Source organism: Apteryx rowi, unplaced genomic scaffold, assembly GCF_003343035.1.
Source record: "Apteryx rowi isolate R43461 unplaced genomic scaffold, aptRow1 scaffold_73, whole genome shotgun sequence".
Classification (NCBI taxonomy): Eukaryota; Metazoa; Chordata; class Aves; order Apterygiformes; family Apterygidae; genus Apteryx; species Apteryx rowi.
In genome coordinates this window covers 1,162,497-1,190,311 of record NW_020451016.1, presented here as the reverse complement: position 1 = coordinate 1,190,311, position 27,815 = coordinate 1,162,497, and the positions used below count along the sequence as shown (strand labels likewise).

The 27,815-nt window shown below is 34.9% G+C and overlaps 1 protein-coding gene across 4 annotated transcripts in view; it reads left to right on the top strand.

Moving 5' to 3' along the window:
* Positions 1-27,815, top strand: part of CSTF3 (cleavage stimulation factor subunit 3) — a 57,547-nt gene that overhangs the window by 5,598 nt on the left and 24,134 nt on the right. For 2 of the 4 annotated variants that reach the window (XM_026087724.1, XM_026087722.1), the window contains exon 1: positions 17,022-18,413. In XM_026087724.1, coding sequence (XP_025943509.1) covers positions 18,411-18,413 — 3 coding nt within the window. In that variant the 5' untranslated portion in view covers positions 17,022-18,410. Of the gene's footprint in view, positions 1-5,319; positions 5,422-5,550; positions 5,647-17,019; positions 18,414-27,815 lie in introns of those variants that run through there. The other 2 variants (XM_026087726.1, XM_026087725.1) reach the window with 2 other exon arrangements.

Below are 27,815 nucleotides of genomic sequence, written 5' to 3'. Positions count from 1 at the left end.
CCTTAAAGGACAAAGATACTTTGAAGATTGTGTGCACAGCTGAATTTACTTCGTGGTAAAACAGAAGGCAAGGCATTAAAAACCATATTTAAAACTATGTGAACACAGTTTCCATTTAGTTTTCAGCAATGTTTGTTGAATTAAGAAAAGACACTCTTTAGTTTCCCTGGATAAACAAGGCAGTCTGGAATATGGTATGGTTCTAGAATAACTCTTCATCTGGATATTTATTCTGGATTGAGTGGCTTTTCCTGTTAAAAGTGGATTAAGTTAAAGCAAGGGAAGTATGTTTATTAGACAGTATCTTGCTTTGTTTCTTCACAGAAATGGTCATTGACACAGGAAAAAGAAAGTGCAAGGGTTGATACAGTGTAACTATAGTGTACTGAAGTAAGGAATGGGTAACTGAAGATAGAAATTAAAAACCTGTTCTCTGTACATAAAGCCATAATTAACCTTGCAAAAAAAGCTTTGATTAGGCAAAACTGTAAACTAACATAACTGAATAACTAACTTAATACTTGTTAAGATGCATGTTAATATATTGAAGTTATTTTCACTGGCTGTGTTATAGCCCAGACTATGCTAAACTGTGCTATAGCTGTCTGAACCTGCAAGTGATAGTTTCCATTTTAGTGGACATAGAACTCCTTTTAGACATTAAACCAATGTGACAGAACTAAACATTAAAATTCCTGACTCTTTTTGTGTACCACAGCCTGTATGTCTCATTTATAGAAATTCTCATTTCATAATTAGTGGTAGTTTTTAAGGCATCTTAAACTGGCCTCTTCACAGGTAGAATAGCTGTTTAAATAAATTTCCTTTCCACTGTAGCAGATACTTCTGTGGAAACAAGAGGATGCTGTAAGCATATACCAAGTGGCATGAGTAGTTGGGAGGGGTGTTAGGCTAGGTGGTTTTAACACCCTTTGGAAATGTTAGGGTTTATTCTCAGAGGCCTGGGGAACCTGTTAACTGCTTCTCTTAGCTGTATGGTATGAAACATTTTTTCTTCCTTGAAGGTGATTTATAAAAGAATTTGTACCAAAGATGAGCTTTGAACAAAATCTCCTGTCCTGTTTCTTATGTTCTTCTTCCCTTTGGCATCTTTTGTGAATTCAGATTTGGATTTTGTATGGCTAATGTATTTTTCAGAAAGGATCTCCTGGAATTCTAATTGGATAATTTTTTTAAATTTTTTTCAGATTTTGAAAACCATGGTCACAGAGATCACTTTGCACTTTTAGTATCTGCCAAACTAAAAATCTCTTGCCTTTTATTTTTCTGTAAATAATAAAAGGGAAGCTGTGGATCAGGCTAGATAATAATACAGATGCTTATGGGCATGAACTTTAAGAAACAATTCTGCGACCTTCAGAGGGATTTGTCTGTGGAATAGGAGCCTGATTACATGGGAGATGTACTGCACACAAAATTGACAAAAGCAGAGAAAAATACTTTTCCAGTTTGTATGTAACAATTCTTTGCAACATTTTTTCAGACATTAAAGAAAAGTTAAAAGTCCAGTAATCACTTTTTGTCTAATTTCATGCAGTTTTATGGTAGTTTAAGCTGGTCTAAATTGGGACTGATGCAATCCTGTGTGTCTTTCCCTCTCATACTTTGCATCAGATCTGATCCTGAGATCAGGAGCTAAACTGTTAGACAGTTAATCACTTTAATAGGTTTGTTACTCTGCTGGTTTAACTGTCTTGAACTGGCATGTTACAGAATGAGATCAACTCAAGCATGTGTCCCTCTACCAAAGGGAGGTCCTGAAAATGTTTGTCTAGGGACAGGATGATGGGAGTGACTTCAGACCATTGTGGAATACCACCTTAAGAATTAAGTATCTTCATCCTGTTGGACATCAGCTGTTGTGTGAGCAGAATAATTAAAAATGTAAAATCAAAAGCCACATACCCCCAAACTGATAACAGCAAGTCTAAACAGGAAGTTCAGTTAACATGAGTTTTCAAAACTGATCAGATGTCTTACTGGCTGTAGTTGAGCTAGGTTAAAAGTCAGAACTTCCTGCCCCCTTTCACTGCATTGTTACAGTAGATGTTAGCCCTCACAAATTTGAACATGTAACTGAATGCATGTTTACTCACAGACTTGGTTCTGGCAAAATAGTCCGGACAGGAAAGTGTATGTCTTGATTTCTCCAATGTGTTAGGAGTGGTTGTTGATGAAGATGCAAGGTAATGAGACCTTGTTTTGGTGCAAATATGGCCAGAACAGCAGTTTGCCTGGAGTGCAGTTTGCCTCCATACTGAAATGGATGGCTTTTATGACTGCCCCTCCCCTTCCCCCCTCCCCCCCCGGCCAGGGGGGAAGAGGGGAAGTGCTCATTGGCCTTAAGTTGGGCGTTTTCCTACATGTGACATTTGGTGCAAGCAATACCAAGCAGACCAGCTTAAACTTAACCCTGACCATACCATGATTTTCAGTTCTGTAGAGCTCCTGTAATTTTTTGTTTGTCTTATATAACTGCATGGAGATCTTTATTTGCTGCTGCTAAGTGAGTATTTGCTATTATAAGAAATCACAGGGTTTTTTTTTTATTTTTTCCAAATACAAGAATGGAGGTTTTCTTATGCTTCTTACACAAATTAGGAGTCCTATATCAAGCATACAAAGTTAATGTAGAGTTATTGGGATTATGTATCTTGTCAGCAGGTATTTTTGCACTGGCTTGATTTGTTTCAGCCCTTCTGAGGTTATTGCCCTATATTTGAATAGGTGAAATGGACTTCCTGAAAGCTTCTTAACTACTATTGCAGTGTCAGCTGAGTTATTGTGTGTGCCATGTGGAAAGGTTTGAGATAATACAACTGCATTACTACTGAAATAGTTGAGGGGCACTAGAATGATTCATTCTACTTTTTCCTACATGAAGCTGACTACTTACAGTGCAGAACCCTAATACCTATAAATGCTTCAATTGTTTCTATAGGGTGGGTTTTTTTTATTGTGGCATACCTTAATAGTACTCCTGAAATAAGCATTTCTGTTTAATTGAATGCAGAATAATGCATGCTTGAAGATTTGAGACAAGTAGATTTCACTAGAGTGTAACAAGAAACAAAGCTTACCAGTAATGTGGGCAAATCCAACTTTGCTTTATTGAATAAACAGCATTTCAGCTTTCAATCACCTCTAAAGATAACTTACATAAATTGTTTTTAAACTTGAGAAATTTCAGCTTCAGTGCTGTCTTCTGTAAGCTGAAATATATCTATGCATGTAATTTTGGAAGAAATAATACCACTAGGTCACTTCATACTGTTTTGCATCTTAAGGGTATATCACTTGAACTGCAATATGCAGCATTATGAAGTCAGAATTTGGATGGACTAGGGATGCAACAGTGCTCAAACAGAAATTTATAAATTTACTATTTTTGAACTGACAATGCTGAGCTAACAATTCTTAAATTTATCAAATTAATTTTTAATTTGCTATGGGGCTTTTTTGATACTTCTCTTCCCAGTTGTACTGCTTTGCCCTGAGCAATTAATGTTAAGAATGACTTGCTAAAAATTGAACGGAGAAGAAAAGATGCTCTATATAAATCTACTCCTATAAAGCACCTTTTAGTGATCTTTCTTCCTTTTTGCTTTCGTGCATGCCTACTGTTAGGTATCAGCATAACATCTCTGCAACACTTTTGTACATTTCTCCATTTTATATATAAAATTACTAATTTAAAATAATGTTTTAAGGGAAATGCCTGAAATTATATCCTGCTAGTAGGACTGACACAAAAATTGGTAGTGTTTAAAGATGCTCAAAAATACTGTAGCTTTTTGAAATGGTCAAGTTGAATTATAACGAATAATGTAAGCAACTGTTATATAGTATTGCATCTGCAAAGGTTAATATGAATGAAAAAGGAGGGGGAGGGAATCCCCACTCCTGAAAATAAAAAGTTGACGTTCCTAAGTAACTTAGCCTCATGTCTCTGATGTTATACGTGTCAAGTTGCCTCCTCTTTCTAAATGTATGATGGAACCTGTGATAGGGAGTATGGGTTCTGTCCCATTTGTTGCCTATTTAATCTTCAGAGCTGTATAAGTATATATCTAGATTCAATGCTAAAAATTTAAGTAATTCCTTGAAATAATCGTTTAGCAATTGACCTTTTTTCTAGATTTTTCTGTACAGTAATCAGTGTTAAAGGGGTAATACAGAGCAGTGTATTGTAACAGTAAATATGCAGCTAACTTTTAAAAATTTACAAGAAACATCTAGTAGTAATAATTTAATATTAACAGCTTATTACTGTTACATCTTGTGAGGGCAGCAATTTACTTGATCATGCAATTTGGGGTTGCTAACATCTGCCTGAAAATGAGTCAATTTCAGAAAGTTGGTAAATAACCTGTTTGGAGTAAAGGTCGGAACAGTCTTTCATGTTTGAAAAAAAACTTCATATCATTTAGGGTTGTAACAAGCATACGTTTTAAGGCTCATGTAAATGATCATCGTAGATCTTAATTTTTTCAGTTACTTGAGCTAATGCAGTGTTAACACTAGAAAACTTTTTCTGGAGATTATAAAGTGAGATATTTCCACAAGTCTTTAAAAGTACACTTAAAGACATACTATAATAGTAGCTATTTTAACAATTTAATGTTCAATTTGGCAAAGCTTTTAATATCAAAAGTAGCTTGCAACCTCCAATCCGAATGGCTGAGTGTGGAGAAAACATTTTAAGATATTTAGTGCCAAAGCTGTGTGAAAGCAACTGTAAGGCTATGCTGATTGACAAATTGGCAAGTTAACAAAAAAGAAATTGTGCTTGGATAATGTGTCTGTGTTGCTACTAGAATTGGCATTTCCTAGTTTTCTTGTTAAATCTATACCTTGTGACATGAAATATTTACTTTCCTGCATATGCAGAATAACTCGTATAGTAAATTAGATGTGTTTGAGATCTGTAATTAAAAAAAAATCAGTTTGAATTTACTTTTTTGCTTATTAAGAGTTTCAGGTCAGTAAAACTGTTTAAAATTTGTAGTGCAATAAATCTGGCAAACTCAGATTTGTTCTAGAGTGTTTTTAAAACACTTGCTCAGTTTAGTCTAGGTTTTCACTGGATCGCCAAATATGTCAAGCTTGTTAGGGTGCGTTATGTTATGAGCACAACTTGCTTTACAGATAAAATTACAGTTTAATAGCTCCAGCATAAAAACTGAGATCTGAAATGTTACACTGTCAGAACATTGTACTTAGCTTGACTGTATAGCTCGGACTGAACTTCTCAAATTCTACTTGTGATCTCTTATGTCTTGTCTTTGATTTTTCTAGGCTGCCGAATATGTCCCAGAAAAAGTGAAGAAAGCTGAAAAGAAACTAGAAGAGAATCCATATGACCTTGACGCTTGGAGCATTCTCATTCGAGAGGCACAGGTTTAGTGACATAGGATTACATTTCCTTATCTATGGTCCACTCACACTATTTGGTTCTGGAGTAAAATCAGCATATTCATTTACATAAATCATAATATTGTAAATGCTATTTTGATTTTCAATTTTTAGAATCAACCTATAGACAAAGCTCGGAAGACCTATGAACGCCTTGTTGCCCAGTTCCCCAGTTCTGGCAGATTCTGGAAACTGTACATTGAAGCAGAGGTTAATATTTTAACATTTTTTCTTATATAACATTTAATAGGAATTTAAGTTTATGCTCTCATAAACATAAGTAACATAGGTACATAAAACCTAGGGAAAGGGGGATTTTAAATATACCTTGCCTTTATTTTGTAAAATAGGTACAAAGGAATAATTAAAATGAATTCTAAAGTATTGGGTCTTTTATGAGTTGATGATTGTTGCATTATGGAATTGCAACAACATTAAAACAGTTTCAATGGTATTGGAGTGCTTTAGCCTTTTATTTACTTGTCGTGTCAATTTATTGCCTCCTGTGTCATTTATTTAGAGCTCATTTTTTTATTCTTACGTACAAACTTACTTGAATTACTTCCTATGAATGTTTGGATCTTTTAATATTTTTGCTTCCTCAGGGATTTGAGTGTTTCTGAACAGTGTTTTCAGGGAGGGTGTGGGGTGGAAGCTGATTTCTGAAATTAAAATGCTGGGAAAATGCATGGCTTTAGCACAACTCATTAATTTTTAAAAATCTCCCCCAAACTGTGATGATTTACATAAATATATAAAACTACAGCAATTTTTGTTCCCTTTAAGTGCATTGACCCATCTGAACAGTCTTTAATGACATGCCATGAAATGCACTGTATAAGCTGAGTATTCCTTTAGTTTTCCCTTGTATATTGTATACCAATACACATGCTTTATGGGCATCTTTTTAGGCGCACACTTTTCTTAAGAGAGAAATCTTTTGCATGCTAAACTACAATGGTGGAGACCTTTGTTCCTGAGATGAGAAATGAGCTAGCTAAATTTCTTTTCCATTTTATGTAAAAATTGCTTAGCAGCAATCTCAGTGGCCAAACTACATTGTATAATTATCATATTCTGTATATAAAATTATTTACTCGAATACTTTCTGACAGTAAATTTTTAAAGGTTATGAAATAAAATTGCAATCATGGGAATCTGTTTAACAAACGTGTGTATTGCAGTTTATAGTAAGGTATAATAGTGCAACCTAAATTCAATATTAAGTAATGAAATATCCTAGAATTTTCACTGTTTTGTTTCCAGTAGTTTGTAGTGATTGGTTAGTGGAATGTCAGTGATAGAAGATATCTGGGAGATTGCGAATGGACTAACGCCTCCAGCTGTGAATTTTACCTTTTGGGATCCTGCAGCCAAATCCCTCAACCTCTTGTATTCCTGCAAAGTTTTCTGTAGAATCTAGTCTTGAATTTGAGGGTTACATCACAGTTATCTGATTTCTGTGGGATTTGGTGCTTATTTAGAACTCTTATCTTTCCCTAAACATGCCTCAAATCTGAGGTGAATAAGACCACCTCAGAAAGCCTATACTGCATTATAGATCTTTCAGCAGGAATTACTCTTATCAGTATAAGAAACCTGAGGTTACTTGTCTTGAACCCTGTTCAGAGATGATGTGACAGACATTACCTCTCTTAACCAGTGCCTTTTATCTAACTTACCTAATAGTATTTACAAACACAAACAATGGTAAAGCCTAAAGCAGTCTCTAGGATATAATTATTATGTACTACTTCAAGGAAGGAAGATCAGCTTTATCCAGCAGGTATGGTAACCAAATAACACAAGGTAAACTTGAGAAGGAATTGAATCAGCATTGAGATCACTAGCTCTGTGTGTGTATATATCTCTAATTACACTTGAAATATAAATGGACTATAYGATTCTTTTATTCAAAATGGGGAAAAGATGAACTGTAGATTTCTGGCAGAGGTTACACTTGAAAAGTTGCGTTTGAAAGAAATGAGAGGTTATTTTTGAAAAACTTAACATCTCTTACCTTAGCAGGCAAATTTTTAAAACCACAATTATGACTAAATTTTGGTTTTCAGCTTTTCTTCCCTGTTCCTAGTAACTTCTCTAAACGCACATAGTTACTGTTATAACTAAAAGCAACATACTTATCTCTGCCTTTTTCAGTGTATGTAACTATTTGTCTATGTAAGCTGAAATAACTTTTTTCCAAATTCCTCAATGAAAAATATATTCRCATAATTGGGCACTGTTGCCAGTGTTGTTTTAAGTTGTGTATGGTGTGCAAACCTGCCTGAGAGTAAATTCAGAATGAAATGCTTTCTCAAATACTCCTTTAACAGTGTGGTTGAATAAAAATTAAGATTTAATTTTTAAAGGCTACCTTAGATATAAGATAGAGGAATTGTTTTGAGGCCTCTTTTATTACAGCTTTAAGATGTACAAGGGAAATATGGAAGATATTTTCCAGAACCTTTTTTTCCTTGGAAATCTTAGTATTCTCCTCCTGCTAGGAAGTTTCTCTTGGATAGTTCAGAAGTACAGCTCTTTCCAGCTTTGAGTTGGGAAAGTAAACCTGTGGTAAATCTTTGTTTAGCATTGCTTTTGATTCACTTTCACTGCTTTGGTATTTTAAATCTGGAAATTGCTAAATCTTCAGTGATCTTTAAGCTACATTTTTTTCTGAAGTCAAAAAAGCATAACACTTTCCTCTTTAATATGATACTTGTTTCCTCTTCGCATCACAAAGACAAAAAGGAAAGTGAGGGATGTTTTCTGGCAGATTGTCTTTCACTAGAGAGTTTTGTCCTCTGAACTACATATATCTGAGGTGAATGTCATTCCATAGTGGTGTTCTGCTGTTGGAAGAGGAGCTAGGGTGAAAATTACGATTATGACCTTAAAAAAATGTAAATTAACCCTGTAATAACTGTCCTTTATAAAATTATTAGAAACCTTTAAATTTTTCTTTGCCTAACTTTAGGAGTGTATTCTTTATAGTCATTTTCAATCTTCAAGCAGAAATCATTTATTATAATCTACATAGACAAAACTTTTTCCCCTCCATATGCTCCTTCATTTTGTAATATAAAACTTCAAGTGCAGACCTTACTGCTGTGACTACCTCTTGTTTTAGGATGACAGTGTTTCTTCAGCTCGCTGTCTCTGTTTTCCTTTTCTCATATGACTTTGTTCCCTAGTGGAATATAGTTTAAAACAGTGTTCAGCACTTAGTTTATCATCTAACTTATTGCCATTGATACACAGACTACTGAAGTAACAGAATAATTTGCGTTTCCATTTTGTGTGCCAAGCACTGATTTATATGTTCTGGTCTTTCTATTGCAACTGGTTTGCCAGTCAGTAGAACATAGAGATTAACTGGGCAAAGCATGCTTTGACGCTCTGCTAATGGCAACTCTACTATAAGTTTGAACTTGTCAAAAAAAATTTTGATTCTCACTCTGGTTCTTATTCCTATTGACATTCAAAGGAAGCAGTTGCAAGACATGGGAATAATAGAAGTGGATGAAATGGCCCCCAGCTCGCAATGTTTTTTGGTCATGACATTTGAATGCTTAAGGCTTGTGAGAATGTGAATTTGACAGACTGTAGTCTAATTTTGATACGTATTTTAGCAAGTAAAAATAGTTAACTTGCTTGTGCGTTCTGCATTTACTAAAATTTAAGACCTGATGCAGTAATGTCACTCTTGTTGCTTGGACTTTGTTTTCTCCAGTTGCTTAAAGCAYGCTTTTCTCTTGATACCTTTTCTGTAAAAATCTACTTCCAGTAAACTTGAATTAGTCCACTATCAGTGCCTCTTTAACAGTTTTACAAAGCAGCATGTAAGTCTCAAGGTTCCACATATGCCATAATGTAAAATTCATAGATCACGTGATCTGGATTCTAGTCTGCTCTGCTGATTTGCTGTGCCTTCTTGGGTAAGTTATTTAACCTGTTTTCCCATTATTAAAATACAGATACCTACCTACCTCACAGGGTTGTTGTGAGGCTTAATTTAGTGCTTTCAGTGCTTTTGGCATCTGGCTAAAAGGTGCTGCAGAAATGTAAAAATAAATTCTGATGTAATGCACCCTATGATCCCACAGGCCCAGCTGTCTATTACCATTTCCTCCATCTCTTTGACTGTTTGACTCATCTTTTAGATGCAGAATGAGTTGATAATGCTTTTGATACACTTGAAAGAACTTTCACTTTATCAATTTCGTAAATATTTCAGTAGTTCTGCAACAAGCATTTGAAGTTGTCACCTTTTTTCCTTTAGTTTTCCTTGAGAAATCACCCAGTTGAAAATCCTTTTAAGCACATTTATTAATGACGTCCATATATTTGTAGCATTTTTATCAAGATTATTGCTGTTCCTTAGAATTTTTAGTTCCTGTCACTTTAAATGGAAACATTAATCTGTAGTTGTCCCAAATGTGTCAGGCCAGTTCACATCACACCTCTTTCATTGTTGGGCTTATTTTAGTATCTCCTTGTCACTTTGAACTGTTGTTGCTGGTAGGGTTTGAGAAGTTGCCATAATTCAAGGTGTTTAATAAGCACAAGACAGTTGTGACAAATACCCTGAATCCAGAAACAATAAACATAAAATTAGTAATATGCATGTAAAGTGTTTGGCTGTTCATATGTATTTTTCGTTTTGCGAATTTTTTTAAGTAAGACTCTTGTGTAACTGCTTGTTCTAAAGAAATTAAACTAGATATAATTGTTTAGTTAACTTCTATTCAATATGAACATTTTGAATTTTAGATGTCTTGATAACAAAACAGATGCTGTATGAGGATTCAGAGGGTGGGAAGGCTTTATATGAGGCTTAGGGTTGATTGTTTTGCATTTCATCATATGCAATACATCAGTATTTTTAATTTCGTGTAACTCACACTGGTGATACTAGTCAGAATGTATCATTCAACGTACTTGTATATGAAAAATGTAAATAAAACCATTTAGAAAAATGATTGTTTTTGTTTAAAAYGTTTGTGTTTCTTCAGAGCATTTTCTTCCCCCGTTTTACTTTGATCTGGTTCTGAGTTTGGAAAAAAATTGTGATTACTTATACATACCTACAAAATTCTTCTGCTTGGGGAAAAATGGGAACTGACTTCTGTCAGGATGAAGTTGGAGTGATCAGAAGTCGAAGTAAAATAGACTTCCTGGCTGAGATTCTGTTTAGTAGTATCTTCTCAATTAAAAATAACTTGTGTATATCACTAGCCAATCCTTGCACATTTCTTAATGGAAGATGTACCTATTAAAAAAATCCCTGCTATTCTACCACTTTACTCATAGTAAACTTGTATCTTTGAGAAACTGTCGTACAGGTGCTCTGTACAAATGTCCGTATTGCACACCCTTGACAACCTCAATCTGAGACTTTAGATCTTTTTGCGACTGTACTATTTATGATCTTTTCTGATCCATGTGTGGACTTGTTCCATTCCTGTTAATAAATGTTGTTCTGTCTGTGTGATTATTGTAGACTTGCACTAGAAATTAAATGGAAATTCTTTCCTGTCTTTTCTACTCAATATGTAAATACAGGCATAGTTGCCATGGTCCTACATGCTGTTTAATATCAGAGGTAGTAATCCGCACAATTGACACTTGCTTTGTAGTTTCAGAAGATGTGCAATACCCAATACTAATGGATTTTTCTAGAATCCTAATTTCTGTATTTGTTCATGAAAACTAACAGATCATGGGAAAGTGTTAGGAAATTTTATTTTTGAGGTGGAAGTGATGCCTAATGAAGAGATTACTATGAACCCTCTTCTATAGTGTGTTGTTGTTTTCACGTGAATAAACATGGACTATTTCCTGTTCTGTCTTATTCTTTCCATGTGGGGTGACAAACATTCCTATTATGAATGTTAGTTATTCAAAACACTTGTTCACAGCATATTTGAAGTCTTGCTTTCAAATATAATGAAGACAGTGAAAACTTCTCATTGTGTGCTTTTTTTGGTTGAATTAATGCATTTATCCTTCTACTGAAGTTTTGAGGGTGGGGAGTATGCATGTGTTGGGTCAGGCATAAACTTGAGCCTCTTCCTCTTGTCTGAACCTGAAAGATCCTATAGTAAACACAGAGCTTTCCTGTCTGCCCTGTATTAGCTATGGGTTGGTAATCTTAATCTGGATTGATGAGGGAATGATCATTTGAAGTAGATGTATCATTTCTCTTTCCTTTCTACATCTCTTCCAGCTTCTAGTTGTCAGCTGGTTGAGTTAGCTGTTACCCTTTCTTCAGACTCATTGAGAAGCCTGATGGCTGTGAGAACACTGTTCTGCTAAACTTCATCTATTAGTGCTACTGTTATAAAGTACCGCTTCACTGTATTGGCTGCAGAATCTCTTTTTAGAGACGCTGCTGTGATAAAATACAGTGACTTCTCTTAGCTTGAAACTTCTGTGAAGCCATGACATCTGTTCTGGCACTGCTGTGTGCTATAAGAACGTATGAATGTTCTTCATATAGAAGTGTTGATCAGTTTTTACCCCTTTGAGGGTATGCTTTTTCTCACTGATATTTTAAATGACAGGTGTTCCATTTCCAGCAACAATTTTGGACTTTTGCAATGAAATGTTATGTAGCTAATGCTGTCAACTTTGAGATTTTTCTTTTCCTCATACAAAACAATTCCAAAGTGAGAAAAAATAACAAGCATAGTGTGCATTGGTACATAACTGTGTGCTATTGCACAGAAAGCATTCCAATATTAATTTCTTTGTGGCACATTATGTACCTGTGGTTATTCATACATTAAAAGGTCTTACTGTGATTGGAACCTGGTCTCTCTTGGGGTTTAATTGTAGTATGGTAGTGACAAATGTTCCTAGCACAGAAACATGGGAACATTTCCAGAGTTCATCGGAACTATGACATCAGAAATGTTTCAGTTTAAGAATAGGTATTTTAAGTAAAAAGATGCTCAACTTAAAGTGTAAACATTGCATCAGACTCTAGGTCTGTTTTCTTAGAGTTGGATTCTGCTAAGCGGTGTGGCAGGGACAAGTACTATTCTTGCATTTCACAAGTTTCAGTGAGCACACATTATTGATCTATTAATGAGAAATTGTTTCTAGTAAATCCTGTAACTGAAGAGCTTACAGACAGACTGCTAAAGACTTTCAGAGCTTAAACATCTATAACTTCCTCTAAAATGTGGAAGTCCAGAATTGTTGATATGCTGAGGAAGCTTGGTAATTTTATTCCTACTTTCATGCTCATTCAGTGTTTCAGCAAAGCGTGGATGGGGTTCATGTATCTAAATTGCATAAACTCTAAATTGCATGTATCCAAATTCCATAAATTATCAGTATGAATAATTCAAAACTGTTCCTCTGAGTCAACTAATCTGAAAAGTTAAATAGCATAATGGGTTGAAAATCTACCTCATTTGATTTCTATAATATGATTATATAAGTATTTATTTGGAACGACTTCCCTATCAGGGCAACTTACTCTCTTCAGTTTCCCTGTGATTTACATCAGCCCATGACATGGAGAATGAGAAATACAAATGTGTGAAACAAGCTGAAAAGAATGGTTTAGAAACTTTATGAAGAAAAATTGATGGGGAGAAGGAAATAATTTTGGACACTGAAGTATTAACATGTTCCCGTAGCAGAACAAACCTGTACTATAACCAGGCTGGTACTTTTATATTCATTTATGTAGGAATGAATATCAAATATATTTCTAAAGATACTTTTGAAGTCATGGGTTCGGATTAAAAAACTAATTTGCAGAATGATTCCTAGTTATATAGTTTACTACTTCCTTTGTTCAGACTGGAGCAAAACCTTCAACTTCCTTCAGATGTCATCTCTTCTGGAAGTACAGGTTTTCAAACACTGTTCTTACTGTTTAAGCAAAGTAAAGATAAGAAAAGACTCAGAAATTGGAATGAGTTAGGTACATAGAGATGAGACAGTAGGTATTCAGTTATGCGTGTGCTGACCTGCAGATATAACATATATGCTGAAGTTACTGTATGAACTAACCTCATTGTACTCAGTGGAACCACATTTATACATAAAACTAAGTGTGTTTAAATATTCGTAGTGTAGTCTAACAGGAAAAAGTGCAACTCGGATGCAACTGGGTTTTTGTTTCCTTTTTGTTAGGAGGAAAAAGGAAGATAATTTTATTTATGGCTTGTCAAAGAAATAAAATCCATTAGGGTCTTTCCTTTTTTCCCCTTTATATATCTTCTGTTCCTTCTTTTGTGTGAAGGAAATATAAAGTGTAACACTGCTGGTTATAGTTGGTGGCATTTTATAGTGTATGTAAGGGTGCTTGTACCATTTCCAGTTGAGTTATCTTTTTATTTAGTAGCTGGCTTTAGCATAGAAGAGAAGTTACACTAGTGTACTGTCCCCATCCCCCCCCCCCCAAAGAAAATAAGAATAGGTGTGTCTGACTTATTTTTCACAATAACTTGAAATTGGAATTTGAACCACAAAGTGACTTGTCCTGGCTATATTAATACTGATAGCATTTATTTTAAATCGGCTTTCAGGCTATGAAGGGGTGGAAAAGAACGTTGTTGATGGTTTCTGTCAAATTCTGCATCCTTACCCCTTCCATTAAGAGCTTGGTTCCATATGTATGTGTGTGTGTATGTGTTTGTATCAACTAAGTGATGGGTTGGAAGGAACTTGAAAAAATAGCATACTTTATATTTCCAAAGTTACAAAAAAATCTTAAAACAACAATCAAACACACTGTTTGCTTTCCAAGTTTTGGGCTTTTTAGCTTTCATATGGTTAAATTTAGATATGCTACAGATTCCATGGCTATGGATTCCATGGGAATCTCTCAAACTATATATGTATGTTCATGTTTATGGATATTTATAAACTTGTTTATGGAATAAGGTCACACAGCATAATTCATCTTTTAAAATCATACAAAATAGAAATCTGAGTTTACCACTGCATCAGTCCAGATTGCCTACAGATAGATTATGTACTTTAGATTACTTAAAGTTTATAGTTATTCATATAGCTTACAAAAATAACTAGTGTATAATCTTAAAGTGGAATATATTTAGAGTTACAATAAGTGTCAAATAACTTTTTGTATTTTTTACAGCTTCAGATAGTATGAATGCAAAAACCTGACTTGATGCAGTGCATAAAGGACTGGGGAAAAACTGAGCTAGATTTCCTTAGCTTTACTTAGTTATTTTGAACTCTGTAACCCAGTATTGACCTTCCTTTTCCCCCTCCCCATCCTCAAAAATTTGTGTTTGTATGTGTTCATGGGCAGAATTGGAAATGTATTTGCTGTAGGAATTGTGACTTGATCAGCCATTGCTGTGGACAGTATTTTGCAATATACCCTTCTTCTGACAAGGAGGTCAGTTGATGGGGGAGAAAGGAAATAATTTTAGATGCTTAAGTATTAACATGCTCCTACAGCAGATCAAACACATACTCTAAACAGGCTGATACTTTTGTATTCATTTATATGAGAATGAATATCAAATATATATTTAAAAATACTTCTGAAGTTGTGTGTTAAACTGCTTGAACTAATCCTTCTCAAGAAGCTGACTCTGGAGTTTGAGTTCAGACCTGTTGTTTGAATTTAAAAAGCATGCTCTTACTTACCATTTTTTGATGGGGGCAAAAGGGAGGAGGAGTCCCTAGAAATTAAGTTGTGACTTTTAATTACAATTTTCAGAACTAGTTAGCAATGAAAGTTTTGATACAACCCTTCAGTTGTGTGAAGGTACTCTAATCTCTCTTTTAGTCATAAATTAATGAATTGTAGGTCAGAAGTAGAGGAATTTGGCATGGTGGCTACCTCTGCAGCTAAAATTCCTGCATGTTGTTTCTCTCTGACCGTAAAGGGTGATGTAAATAAGTAATCTGAAGCATCTAGTTTATGTAGTTAAACACGGAACGAAGAACACCTGGCTGTGACAGGCAAATTTTCTTTTGGGCTTGGCCATGTTTCCTAAACTCTCCATATTGTATTTAAAAAAAGGGTAAGGTCTCTGGTTAGGCAGTTCTTGTAGAGAGTAAGAGAGTTAAACATCACAAGAATGAGCCTGGTTTGTCCAGTGAGGAATGCTATGCTTCAACAGTTTTTTCTCATAAAAGCCTTGTAAATACCTACAGCTTTGTATATTCTTCAGCAGAAGAACTTTCAGTCCTTTTCTGCAGTAAGAAAAGGGAATTATTGTTTTAATTAGTCATTTAAGAAAAGCCCAAGGAACAGCTTTGGATAGCTCTGTAGCTATCTTTCACTCCCTAAGTAACTACAAAAGAGCAATTTAGAGCTGGGAGCAGCTAGTTATTTTAAAGCTGAAAATTGGATAGACAAGAACCCAATTCTCCATTTGCTGTGCTGTACGCCTCTGTCAGCAGAAACATGCTTACTAGAGGTAAGGGGAAAACTTCATGATAATTTTATATCAATTTATTTAATACTCTTACGAATAGTGCTACAAATTGAAACTGTGATGACAATAGTTTTTTGAAGAGTAGAATTGGAGAAGTCGGTGAAGTATCTTCAGTAAGCTGCAGAATAGCTGACCTAAGTAAAGACTTACGGTTCACCTCTTCCTTGTTAATTTGATAAAGAGAGCTATTACAGTTAAATGAGGTAGGACACTGTCACTCAATTTTTATGTAAAATAGTGTTCTTTTTTGCTGGTATCTCTTATACTTCCAATTATGTGTTGTTTGAACACCTACAGATAGAAGTATTTTTAGTCTATTTCCATCTTTCTGTAAATTCCCTGATTTTATTAAAACCCCTTAATTGTAAAACCAATCCTACAACAAAACTTTTTACATCCTAACTATTGATGAAGAAATCTGGTGCTATTAACATCACTTAATTATGCTTGTGCAGCTGCCTGGCTGCTGGTGAGATTGTAATGGTATTGCATTCATAAAACATATGTACACGTTTAGCAGCCTATGTTATGCAATGTGTTGTAGGAACCATTCTGAATTTGAGTTTGATTAGAACTCCCCCTGAAAATTGATTTAGTTACTATCTATAGTTTACTCTCTTGTGCTGCTTTAAGAGTAGTATCATAGATACGTAGAAGATAAGATCGTAGTTACTTCATATCCCATGCAGCAGCTTGAGATGTAAGAAACCCTTTCACTGACATTACTATTCTGAAGAATAGAATTATAGTAATACAACACTGTTTAGGTTTTCACCTAGTTAAAGGTGTTGTGCACTTTTATTAACTTGCAATTAATGTAAGTTGAAGATGAGTGCCAATAAATGATAAGTTTACAGCAATAATTGCTTTTGTAATGCATCTTGCTGATGGAAGTTCTTGCAACTTTCTTTGCCATAGTCACTTTGTTTGCCTCCTCTCCCCAGATAATTGACTCAGTTTTAGTACAAGCAGAATGCTTTGAGAAGTCTACCTGCATAACCTGATAATGTTGACAGGCTTGTATATTAAGAAACATTTCCTTCATATTAAATTAGAGTGGCAAACTTTACACTGAGAGATTTAGTCTAAATGATTTAATTTCACAAGGGGAATTTCGTAATTCTAATACTGACTCATTATGGCTTTGAGAATTGTAAATTCTGTCTACTTGTAAAATAGGGTTAGAAATGCTTACTGCATGGTAATGATGAGTATAATTATTTAGGTAACTGAAAATAAAGTTTGTTTATAATTAATGTAAAGTTTCAAATTGACTGGTCTTAAATAGACTGGGATATATCTTCAAAAGTAGGTGCCTCTGATAGCCCTACTAGCCACTTAAATCTTTGTCATCTAAATGCTCTTTAAAATAGTCTAGTGGTCCCCAAGCCATGACTTGTTTGTACTCAGTTATCTGAAAGAATACTGTGGATACAAGCTTAAAAAGTTTAAGCAGAATAGTGTCAAAGGAGTGGCTGCCCTGCTCTTAACTGTATGTTACTTGCCCATATTGTTGCCCACTAGCTAACATTGCTTAGGGAAATGTTATCAGTACGTTTCTGTTTGAATTTTTCTGTAAATTAAAATCAAGATTAATATGTAAAATTGATATCCCACATTCTTTTTGTGTTAAAAGTAAGTATTAAAAGGGAAGTACTATAGAATTTGAAAAATAGTTGACAGAACGTAATGCAGCAGAAGTATTTTTGATGRATAAGAGCAGATGAAGGTAAGTTGCTATTTTTGTAATACCCAAAGACTTCTGCTGCTCTTGCTATTCTTCTTTGCTTTTGAAAACTATACAGTGATTATTGCATAAAAATCTCAGATTTTTACAAAAAAAAAAGGCACTGAGTTAGGTATTTGCTCTGAGTTACATGTTTATTTGCCATCTTACTGATGTTCCTTAAGTTCAGTCTTACCCCTGGAAAAGTTTGGTGATTTTTCCCATCTGCAGATAGTCTAAAAATAAGTTCAATCTGTGTGGGTATTTTTTCATTTACAAATGAAATTCTAAATCTCTAAATCAGTTTAGTTTGGTTATTCTTGTTGGTCATTTGTCTGTGAATCAAATGAAGACTGTGCACTTATGAATTATCATCCCTAAACCTGAGTGATAGACTTTTAGCAGTCTGTCATTCCTGCAAAATCATCATACTCAAATGTCCTTGTTACTCTTGGAGTGTGCTTCTGTGCCTCCATCAGGTACAAGTCTTGACTGAATGTTAAGGTGCACTAACTACTTAACTCTGTACTTTTACCTATGTTTTGTTTTTCTCCCAGGCTGGCAGAGTTGCTAGAATTTGTCTAGATTAAGAATTTTTTTCACCTGTGTGAGCAGTTTTCTGCTAAGATGTATATTGGAGGTCAGTTCTCTGCTCAAGTGCTGTCTGGTTGAGTGAATCACAGAGGCTTCATAGTGATGCTTCACCATGGTCAGAGTTGCCAAATCTTCCAACTGGATTTATTAAGAACGCTGTGTCACCACGATGATGTACACCAAAAGTGACTGCAAGGCACCATCTTCTTCCAATGGTAGGCTAAGGTCCGAATGAGGGGAAATTAACCTCCTTTTCTTAAAATCTTGTCTGCCTTGCTATGAACTGTGTCTTCTCAATTTAGGCAATATTTACATTATGTTTTAGTAGTAGTGTTCTGTTTTTTACTTAACCAAATATTTTCTGCCAATGACAGATTATCAGTTAAGCTACAGTGCTAATTATATGCCCCTTTTACAGGTGATAATGGTTTGGTGTTCTTCTGTGCTTTTAGAGTATTTATATCAGACCAAGTGCTACTCATAGCATCCTAGCTTAAAACAGCCAAATGTAACAAAAGAGATAACTGACACAGTGTTAAATAAAGTAATACTATCTGTGAGATCCTCTGTGCGCTTCTATGTAAATGACATGTAAGAACTAAGCTGAGATCCTAGATACTATTTTTAAATGCAGTGCTTGAAATGGGTAGACATTTTGCAACATGCTTTAGTGCAAATGCAGCCTGAAAGTACTCTGTACTTTTTTACTCAGTCTTTGTCTACCTACCAATGCATCTATTCTAGCAGTTAAAATAAAGTCTTCAAGATCTGGATCAAATAATTAGCCTGCTTCTGTCTACTGAAGAAGCTCTTTTTTATGAGAAAGTTTTGAACTCTTTACTCTGGTTTACTGAGTTGTATGAAAAAAGCCACAACATGCTCAGTTTGAGGGTTGGGGGAAAAATAAATAGCAAGTTGATTGGATCTCTGCTGTCTCAAAGAGCAGTTTCCTAGAATATGTCCATGTCTACTGGACACCACCTCTGGGTCGCAGGGTGTGGAAGCAAACTCATTTTTCACTGTGGAAAGCAACAGAAGAAATAAGATGACTATTATCAAACTGTTCATTACTGAAAAGACGCTTTAATTGCTCAGAGTGCTCCCTGGCAAGGGGGATAGAACGACCAGCTGTGTTTCTCTGTTCTGAACAGGCATATGTAAAAGCAGCACTTGCATTTTTGGTTGCTATGCTAGTTTTTCTTTCTTTCTCATGGGTCAAAGCTAACCTTTCTTTATCAAGTCTAGGGATTTGCCTGTGCCGCTGTAATTTCATTACTCCCAAATTCAGGTGGTGTTGGCATGTTCRTGTATGAAAATTGCTACCTCAATTAAAGCTTTGCTTGATGAAGCTATTTACAATGCATGGAAAAATCACTAAATGGCTCATTCTTACAACATAGCTTTCAGCATGTTTTAATTTGCTGTTTTTCATCCACAAAGCTTCAGCTTCTACCAATCTGAAAATGCTTCTAGTATAAATGAATTAATTTTAAGAACATATTCTCCTCAACTAAAATGAGAATTCTCTAATTCGGAGGCCTCCTTCCTTGAACTGTTAGGAAGAGAAGTTGAATTTTCTCTGTTGGTAAGCTGCGACTGTTCTTGTTTTCACACTATTTAGGTCGAAACCAAGAACACTGGGGGGAATGGCGCTTAGTTCCAAAGGCACGCAACAAGCTCATCTTAATGGACTTTCAACAGTAGAGACAAATGAGAACATTAGAAATCTACTCTCCCAAGATAGGAGTCTCATACAGATTACATCTTTGAATAATTACTGTTATTTTTAGTTTCTAAAATTATTTTAGTTATTTTTACCACAGAGGCTAATAAACACAACTCAAATCATCCATTTTATAAGAGGTATCTTGTTCCTAAGCTCAAAAAAAGGTTTGTGTTGTTACATGTAAATAGGGTTATGATTCTTTTTTACATCTTGCTCTATACAGTTATTTTGACTCAGGACCATCCTCTATAGTTCAGCCCCAAATCTTTTCTCCTATAACATGCATTCTGAAAAGAGAAATGCGGAGGTTGGTCATTGAGGTAAACTTTTTATGGTAGCCTTTTGATGTGAAAAGGCCTGTCTCCATCTTCTTAAGCCTCTTAGTACTTTCTTCAGTTTCTTACAGAATTGCTGTAAGATGAATTTTGTCTTCCATAAACCTCTAACTTTAGAAGTGTGTGTGTGTATGGGGTGGGGAGGTACTGGCATGGAGGTCTGGAGAAGTTTGCCACATTTAAGATGTGGCAGCAGATGCTTTAGAGCTATGTTGTTTTAAAGCCTCAGTTTTATGGGAGATAATGTTGGCCCATCAGACATAAGTTCTTTGACATTGAGTTTTCTTACTTAGGTGTGTATTCCAGTTCCCAGGGGAATGTCTAATCTCCATTCTTCTACCAGTAGTCTTCTCAGGAAAAAAAACCTACTAGCTAAATGTTAGAGCTCACAATAGAGAATTTAATTAACCTCTTCTCCCAGTTTTGCTTTTTCCTATCTGTTCTTGATGTTCTCATATCAGTGAGCATACTGTACTCTAGTCTGTTGTAGACATAAAATTATGTCCCAAATAAAATGGGTCTTTAATGCTAATCCTACATTTGTAGTATTCTAACATGGCAGGAATCTACTCTGAACAGCAAAACATCACTAACTTGTTTTATACTGTTTTATGTCTAGTTCATCAAGATTTATTTTTAAATAAATTCAGCACTGGTCATTTTTCAAATAAAGTGTTGTATCAGATTTAATTTAAGATGTGAATTTAGGCTGGTTTGGACAGATATCTGGATATCTGTTTTACGTTAATTTAGCTGAAGTCKATTAAGAACAGGTTTATGGGAAGTTGAAGCAAGTCATTTTTAAATGACTGCAAATTTTTTGTAAGGCCTTTGGTGATGTGTGGCCTTATGTTGAAAAGGTGATAGTTTATAACATCTCTGTCACTTCAGAGTCAGCCTGCAGTCACATGCCTCCAAATAGCTCTGATAATTCTTTCAGCTCTATTAATAAAATCTTAAGTTGAAAATGTATACCCTGACTTGGTTATGCAAGTGTTAAGTGCATTCTCCATACGTATACCCACAAATACTTGTGCTTGTTTGTAAAAATAGATATACATGGTATGTATTTACAGGCAAACTACAGATTACATTATTTAAACTTGTCATCAAGTCTGAATTTGAAATACTTTTCAGTTCATGTCTATTCATTCTTCTGTAGATACTATCTTTTAGCTTACGTAGTTGACCCTATCTCTATAAATTGAGATAGGTGAGGGAAATGGGATGTCAGTTGTATTACGTCTGTCTCTGTTCTTGCTAAGCTTGACTTTCTGAACAGCTTTTATAAGAGGCTTTTGCATTTCATCTTTTTCACAAAATATGAAATAAACTGTAAATGCGCTTACCCAGGTGCATATGAAATGAAAGCTAACAAATGACATTTTTATTTTATTGAAATTTGAAGTCAAAGAGCAGCTCTTCTGTCTGCTAGCCTGATACTGAAGAATTTCAAGTAGGAACAATGCAACAACTTGTGAGGACAATTGTGCAGTTCATCTAAATGGTCTGTAATCCTAATCACATCCTATTATCCTAATCACACTGAGTGTATTCTTTAGGGGAAAAAAAGTGTGATTTGCTAAGATCTCATATAAGGTGTAAGTTATTTTGAATTTACCTTAATATTAAAGACTTCAGTGTAAAGCTAAAAAGCTCTTGCAGAAAAATGTCACCACGTAGCTTTCATTTCTAAAGCATGGGAATGTGTAATTGTTTCTTTTCATTTTCCCACTTGAATGCATCTCTACTTAGGTAGCCAATTATTGAAGTGTAAAAATAGCTTTAGTTTTATCTAATCGCTATTATCTTTTAGATTTAAAAGTAGCTGTACGTATATTTTTGTCCTTATCCTGTTTCATCAATAGTCTGACGTTGCCATAGATGGATGACTAGCAGACTTAGGTTTCACTTTTGCAGGCATCAAGTTGAAATGTAAAAAGGAGAGAGAGGCCTCTTAAACCATAATCTTACTGTGTTTAAGGGGAGAAAGCAGTATAGGATTTAAATATCCTAGAAATGTGTTTTTAATGTGCTAAGCAGCTTAGTCTGATTAGCTGGAATAATAATTACACTCAAATTCAAGTATTCTAGAAACAGAGTTCCCAGAATAGAGTTGTAGAAAGTCTTATCTGATTAAATATTTCTGGATCAAGTCTTTAACCAAAAGGATTCATTGTTCTTGTAGTTTTGGATTAAGCCAGTTATGATGAATCCAAACTTAGTAACTAAATATTGAGAAGACACTTCAGTAAAACTCAAATGTTAAACCATTAATTCTTACCACTGAATGCTACTTCTATGGTGAATTTTGTCTCCTTTTCATTACCAAAAGACAGAAACATGGACTTTTTTTTCTTCTGTAACTATGGACTTTTCAAATACAACCTTTCCTTTTTTAGCACCATAGGCGAGACTTTTCAGTAACTGATTAATATGCATTCTCAGAAAGGAATCAATAGAGAAATTTCTTGGTTTCTAACAGACATACGAAGGATTTTGTGTAGGGCAGCTATCTGTATTAGACCTTCAACTGGTAAATTCATTCATTGCTGTACAAAAAACTACTCAGTCATTAGATTATTCTTGTGTTTGCAGTAGGTTGTTTTCCTAGTTCAGTAAATGACAGACAAGATAAATGTTTGATCATGATTTCTTTGGAAATCCTTGGCAGAACCAGGATCTGAACTCACATCCCTTCCTTATAAGATTATCCTTGCAGCATCACAGCTGAAGTGCACTTGGTTTGTTTTTTTGTTTAAGGCTATGGTGTAATGCAGTGCTCATGTTGTCAACTGCAAATTCAGAAGATAAAAGTTATGCAGTGAATAAGCTGCAGAGAATTATTTGTGCATGAACATTATTTTCCACTATTAACTTCTGGATTTCTGATTTTTAATTTCCTGTGATGTGACAACTGTCTTCCATGATTAATCATTAGAGGTCTTAGACAGCTTTGGAGACTTGGGACCAACCTGATAGTTTTAAGAACAGTTATCAATGTCTCTCTGCCATTTTTGCAACAAATTATTGGAAAATTATTGTTTACATTTCAGCTGTCTCAGTGTGTCCTCATGCATCATTCCTGCCTCGCTCTAATTTAGATGTAAGCATTAGGAGATGACAGGTTAAGAATAAATTCTCCTCTGCTAACAGGCCAAAGCTGGTCTTGTATTATCATTGTCGTTTATCATTCCTAAGAAGATTATGCTGCATGATACAATTACATCTTGTGGCATCAGTGACTTGTGTTTCTTTTCATTAGTTCAAAATAGCTCATTTAGCTCTCTTTATTTTTGAGAGAGCCTTTATTTAGAAGTTCTACACTGGAAAATGAGGGAAATTAATACACAGTGCCTGGATGAATTTGACCACTTTTAAGGGGGCAATGATTCTTTGCCTAGTCCTAAATCCTAGTCTGAAAGGCCTTTGTGGATTTGGACTATTATCCCTTTTCTGTTAACTCAGYGTGAAGGTGGAAAGCCCACTCAGCTTAAAGGAACTTTACTACTTTCTAGATGTATTGTTTGTTTTTTTGTTTTAAGTAGATATTCAGAGTACTCTCTAAAAATGTGAGATCTGTCTGAAATACTAATTCGTTCTGGTGTATTGTGACCCTATAGTCTTAGTGCATGGATGGAGGGCTATTAAAACCTTCAATCCAAAAATTATGATTATTTGATAACTTCATTATATGAAAATTAAATTTCTGAAATAGCATAAATCACAATATAAAACACTGTACTATAGTTGTCAAGCCCATCCTCTTTTCTGTGCTTTTCTTTTGTGCAAGCATATTTGAAAAGAATGCATCAAAACTGTTTTTAAGCACAAAATGGATGTAGTGAGAAGTCATGAAACTATAAACATAAGTAACATAATAGGGAACTTAATGCCCCTAAAAGTGTCCATTTTTCTCATTTATATCAACTAACCACATAGAAGATAATCACCTTACAAATGTTGCCTTCTTACTATGCCTGAGATATTTTGAGGATATAAAAATCAAAGGAAGAGTGAATATTTTAATGAGCTATACATAATTGTTATAAGCACTAATTTCCTGTAGTAATCAAAAGCAGCTAGAAGATTTTAAACTAAGGCCAAGGTAACAGCATTAAGGTGTGTGAACTGTGTAATGAAACAATTGCCTTTTAATTCTATTTCTACTAAATAGTGTCAAGTATGTCCAACCCCATTGTCCTTGCGTGGGACTATTTGCTTATGATATATGGTTGAGGCGGACAAGTAGAGTAGTTTAGCTGAGCTTACAAATTGAGGATCTCCTAGCCCAGTGAGACAGGCCAAATAAAATGGATCCTTCATATCTTGGTTTTATAACCACATCTTAATTTAACTTTTTAACTTCAGTGATTTGTCCAAGAGATAAGGCAGCAAGTCGTTAGTTCATCTTGCTGCGTTTTTTCACATTAAAAGATTATCTTACAGTCTGTGGGTGCTATATTTACTTTTGAGTTCTATAAATTTGTTTCTCTGACAGTTAAACCAATATAAAATTAATTCTAGGTTGAAAGGCACTGTTTCTTTGTGAAATGGCGTAATTCCTAATAACCACAAAGGATATCAGTAGATCTGTTACTTGATATTAGACATCTGAAAACACTTTTCTAAGTAATTTTGAAATTTCCTGCTGCTTTTGTAATACACTAAAGACATCAAGAAATAGGAATGAGAAGCAGAAGTGAACTAAAGTGCATAGAACAACAATCCATACGTCAGGAAGGAAGCTAGGTAGCTTGCAAGAGTGTGAATGTGTCGTCGTATTTTGTACTGTTGATCTTGAGGTGGCTTAAAGTGAGTATGAAATAAAAGAGGAAATGACAGCTGCAGGGCATATTGAAAAATTGAGTTTTAAATGAGATTTTCAGACAAACTGAGATCTAGGCATGAAGTTAAATCCCTCTGTAAAGAGGAGTGGAAAACAGAAGTTAATATAGTTAATAATGGGTAAATCACCTAAACAAAAAATGTAGTGATTTTACTGATTTGGAGAAAATGCTAAGGAATGGGTATGGGTTGGAAATCACCATATATAAAGATCTGTTATACAATAAAACATAGACCTAAGAACCAAAGAACACTGGATTTTCTCCCTTTATTTGGAAGAAGGCTTGGAGTAAGTTGCTCCTACTTGCTGATCAGAAGCCTGAAGTTAGACGTTGTTACAGAAAATATGCTGGTACATAAACAAGACCTAAACGCCTAAGACAAGTTCTTGGTTTTTTGAATATTGCTGAGAAGAAAGTATGAAATATATAGGTAGGAGTTCTTGGTGCTTTTAGTTAAATGCATATGTTGGTCGGCTACTGGAATGTTTACAAGCAAATTTAGAACATGGAGAGGGAAGTGGGTGATACAGTTCAGTCAAGTGAAATCAGTGAATAAGGAAACAGTATCTCAGAATGACCATATGATGGGACTAAATGCAAAATGTGAGCAAAAGGTAATATAGAAATAAACTAAAACTGGTTAAACAAGGTGGAAGGAATTGATCGAAACTTATATAAAATTTCTTTAAGAAAAGTATCTGTACTAGTGATGTAGTCCTGTCATTCTCTAATCAGGAAATACTTGTTTTCATCTGCCAAATGTGGTAGAACTACAAACATAAAAGGGTGCTTATTAAAGGCTGTCTCAAAAAATGATTAGTATAGAGGAAGTTGCTTCATGATTTTGCATTGATGATTTTTTTTGTAACTAGAATAAGGAAAAAAGCTAGCAGTCCTTCTTTATTGGGATATATGAGTTTTACCTATACAGCAAAGAAGATGGTTGGCTCAGTAGATCAAGACAGTACTAATAGGTAAAAGAAATTTAGAGATTCAGGAACTCTCCTTCTTCAACTTCTCTGCAATTTTAAATTCCATAGGCCATGGAATAGTGGATAACCAAAGCTGTCCTTTTTTGAAGAATAATGTAGAGTATGGTTTTTCCATCATGCTTTTTCCAACTCAGAAATGGCCGTTTCTTAAAGTGTTTTTTGTTAAAGTATGTTCAGGTCTGGAAGAAGGAAAGAGAAATGTTCTGGAAAGGACATAAAACATACAAACATGATTGCAATTCAGTACCATTCTCCAACTATAAAAATCATTTAATACTTTTTTTTTTTGTCACCATGAAACTTTTTTTAAGGCTGCCTATAAAGTATTATTTCTCTGTACAAAAGACACTAACTCTGGTTAATGTCTTGACTGTGGTGCCCGAAACCTCTGCTAGCTTTTCAGGGTATTAACATGAACAAAGGGCCTCACTGTAGGACCAAGTGGCCAACATTTTTTTGCAAGAAAGTAAAGACAGGTGATAATCTTGAAGATTTGTCTATATGTGGAAATTAATTCAAATTGAGATAAGGTGTGAACTAAAGCACAACAACTGACTAACTCCGTGTCTGAGCACTCTTATTTCTCTATGAAGCCCTTGTACTTCTTTAGATGGGATAGATAGTTTCTTAGTATTTCTAAATTCTGTTTTTAGCAGCAAAGTTGAGTTTCTTTTCTGTGAGCTATTAATCTGTTTCTTCACTTCTCGAGCAATCACTGTTTTCTGTCAATTTGTTCAACAGGGTTATGTCCAGATTCTCAATTCTTGTATTGTTACACCTCTAGAATGCAGACAGTTTGCTTATACCTAAGAATATTACATTCATGTATTTCTCTGAATTAATTTTTCTTGATGCCTCTGAAAAGTAAAATTACTGGKTTTTTTTTTATCTAGTAAACAAAAGGACATTTCCCACGCTGGATTTTTTTTTTACTAAAACTGGTAATTATTTATGTAGCTTTTTTCTTAAGAATGATTTTACTCTGTTTCAGGTGGAGCATTTGTTACACAGAAGTATTCAGACTAGCATTTCACAATTTCTTCTCTTGCACTCCTCTCTGCTCTTGAGCCTTCTCCCTCACGACTCTGGGAGCAGACTCAGGTGGTTCCTGAAGCCGGCTCAAGTCTCCCCCTTCCTCCCTTTCCTTTCTTGAACATCCAGATATAGCCAGTTTGTGCCCACAGTTTTGGAAACAGGCTTTTCAAGTTTTCAATCAAGCATTTTTATAATTAGTCAGGTGGTGGTGATGTTTAATGTGGAGATCTCTCTATTTAGCCTGCTGCCTTTGAGAGGAGAAAGATTGGTAGAGTTCATTGACCTGATGGGGTTATGTGCTTTGGTTAATTGTTCCTGAAGGCTCTTAAAGGCTTGGAGTCATGAGGTTATAATGCCAAGTTTCACAAAATTAGTGAGAAAGCGAGGTGTGAAAAAATCTCTGTAGCTCTGTCACTGTCCTGTCCCAATTTCCCATTGCAACTTAGCTCCTTTAAGAAAAACGCTGCTGTTCATTTCCTAATGATGACTTTTTCTGTAGACAGGGCCTTGTTTTGCTGATTTTCCTGTCTGTAATCTGAAAGAAAAGTGATGTGGCCCAGAACTTGGCTATGAAAAGCTAATGTTTTTGCTAGCTGGCCAATAACTGCCTATTATCATATTTATGTATATAGGATATTAACCAGTAATTGGAGTTACAGAATTACAGGTCCTGTTCCTT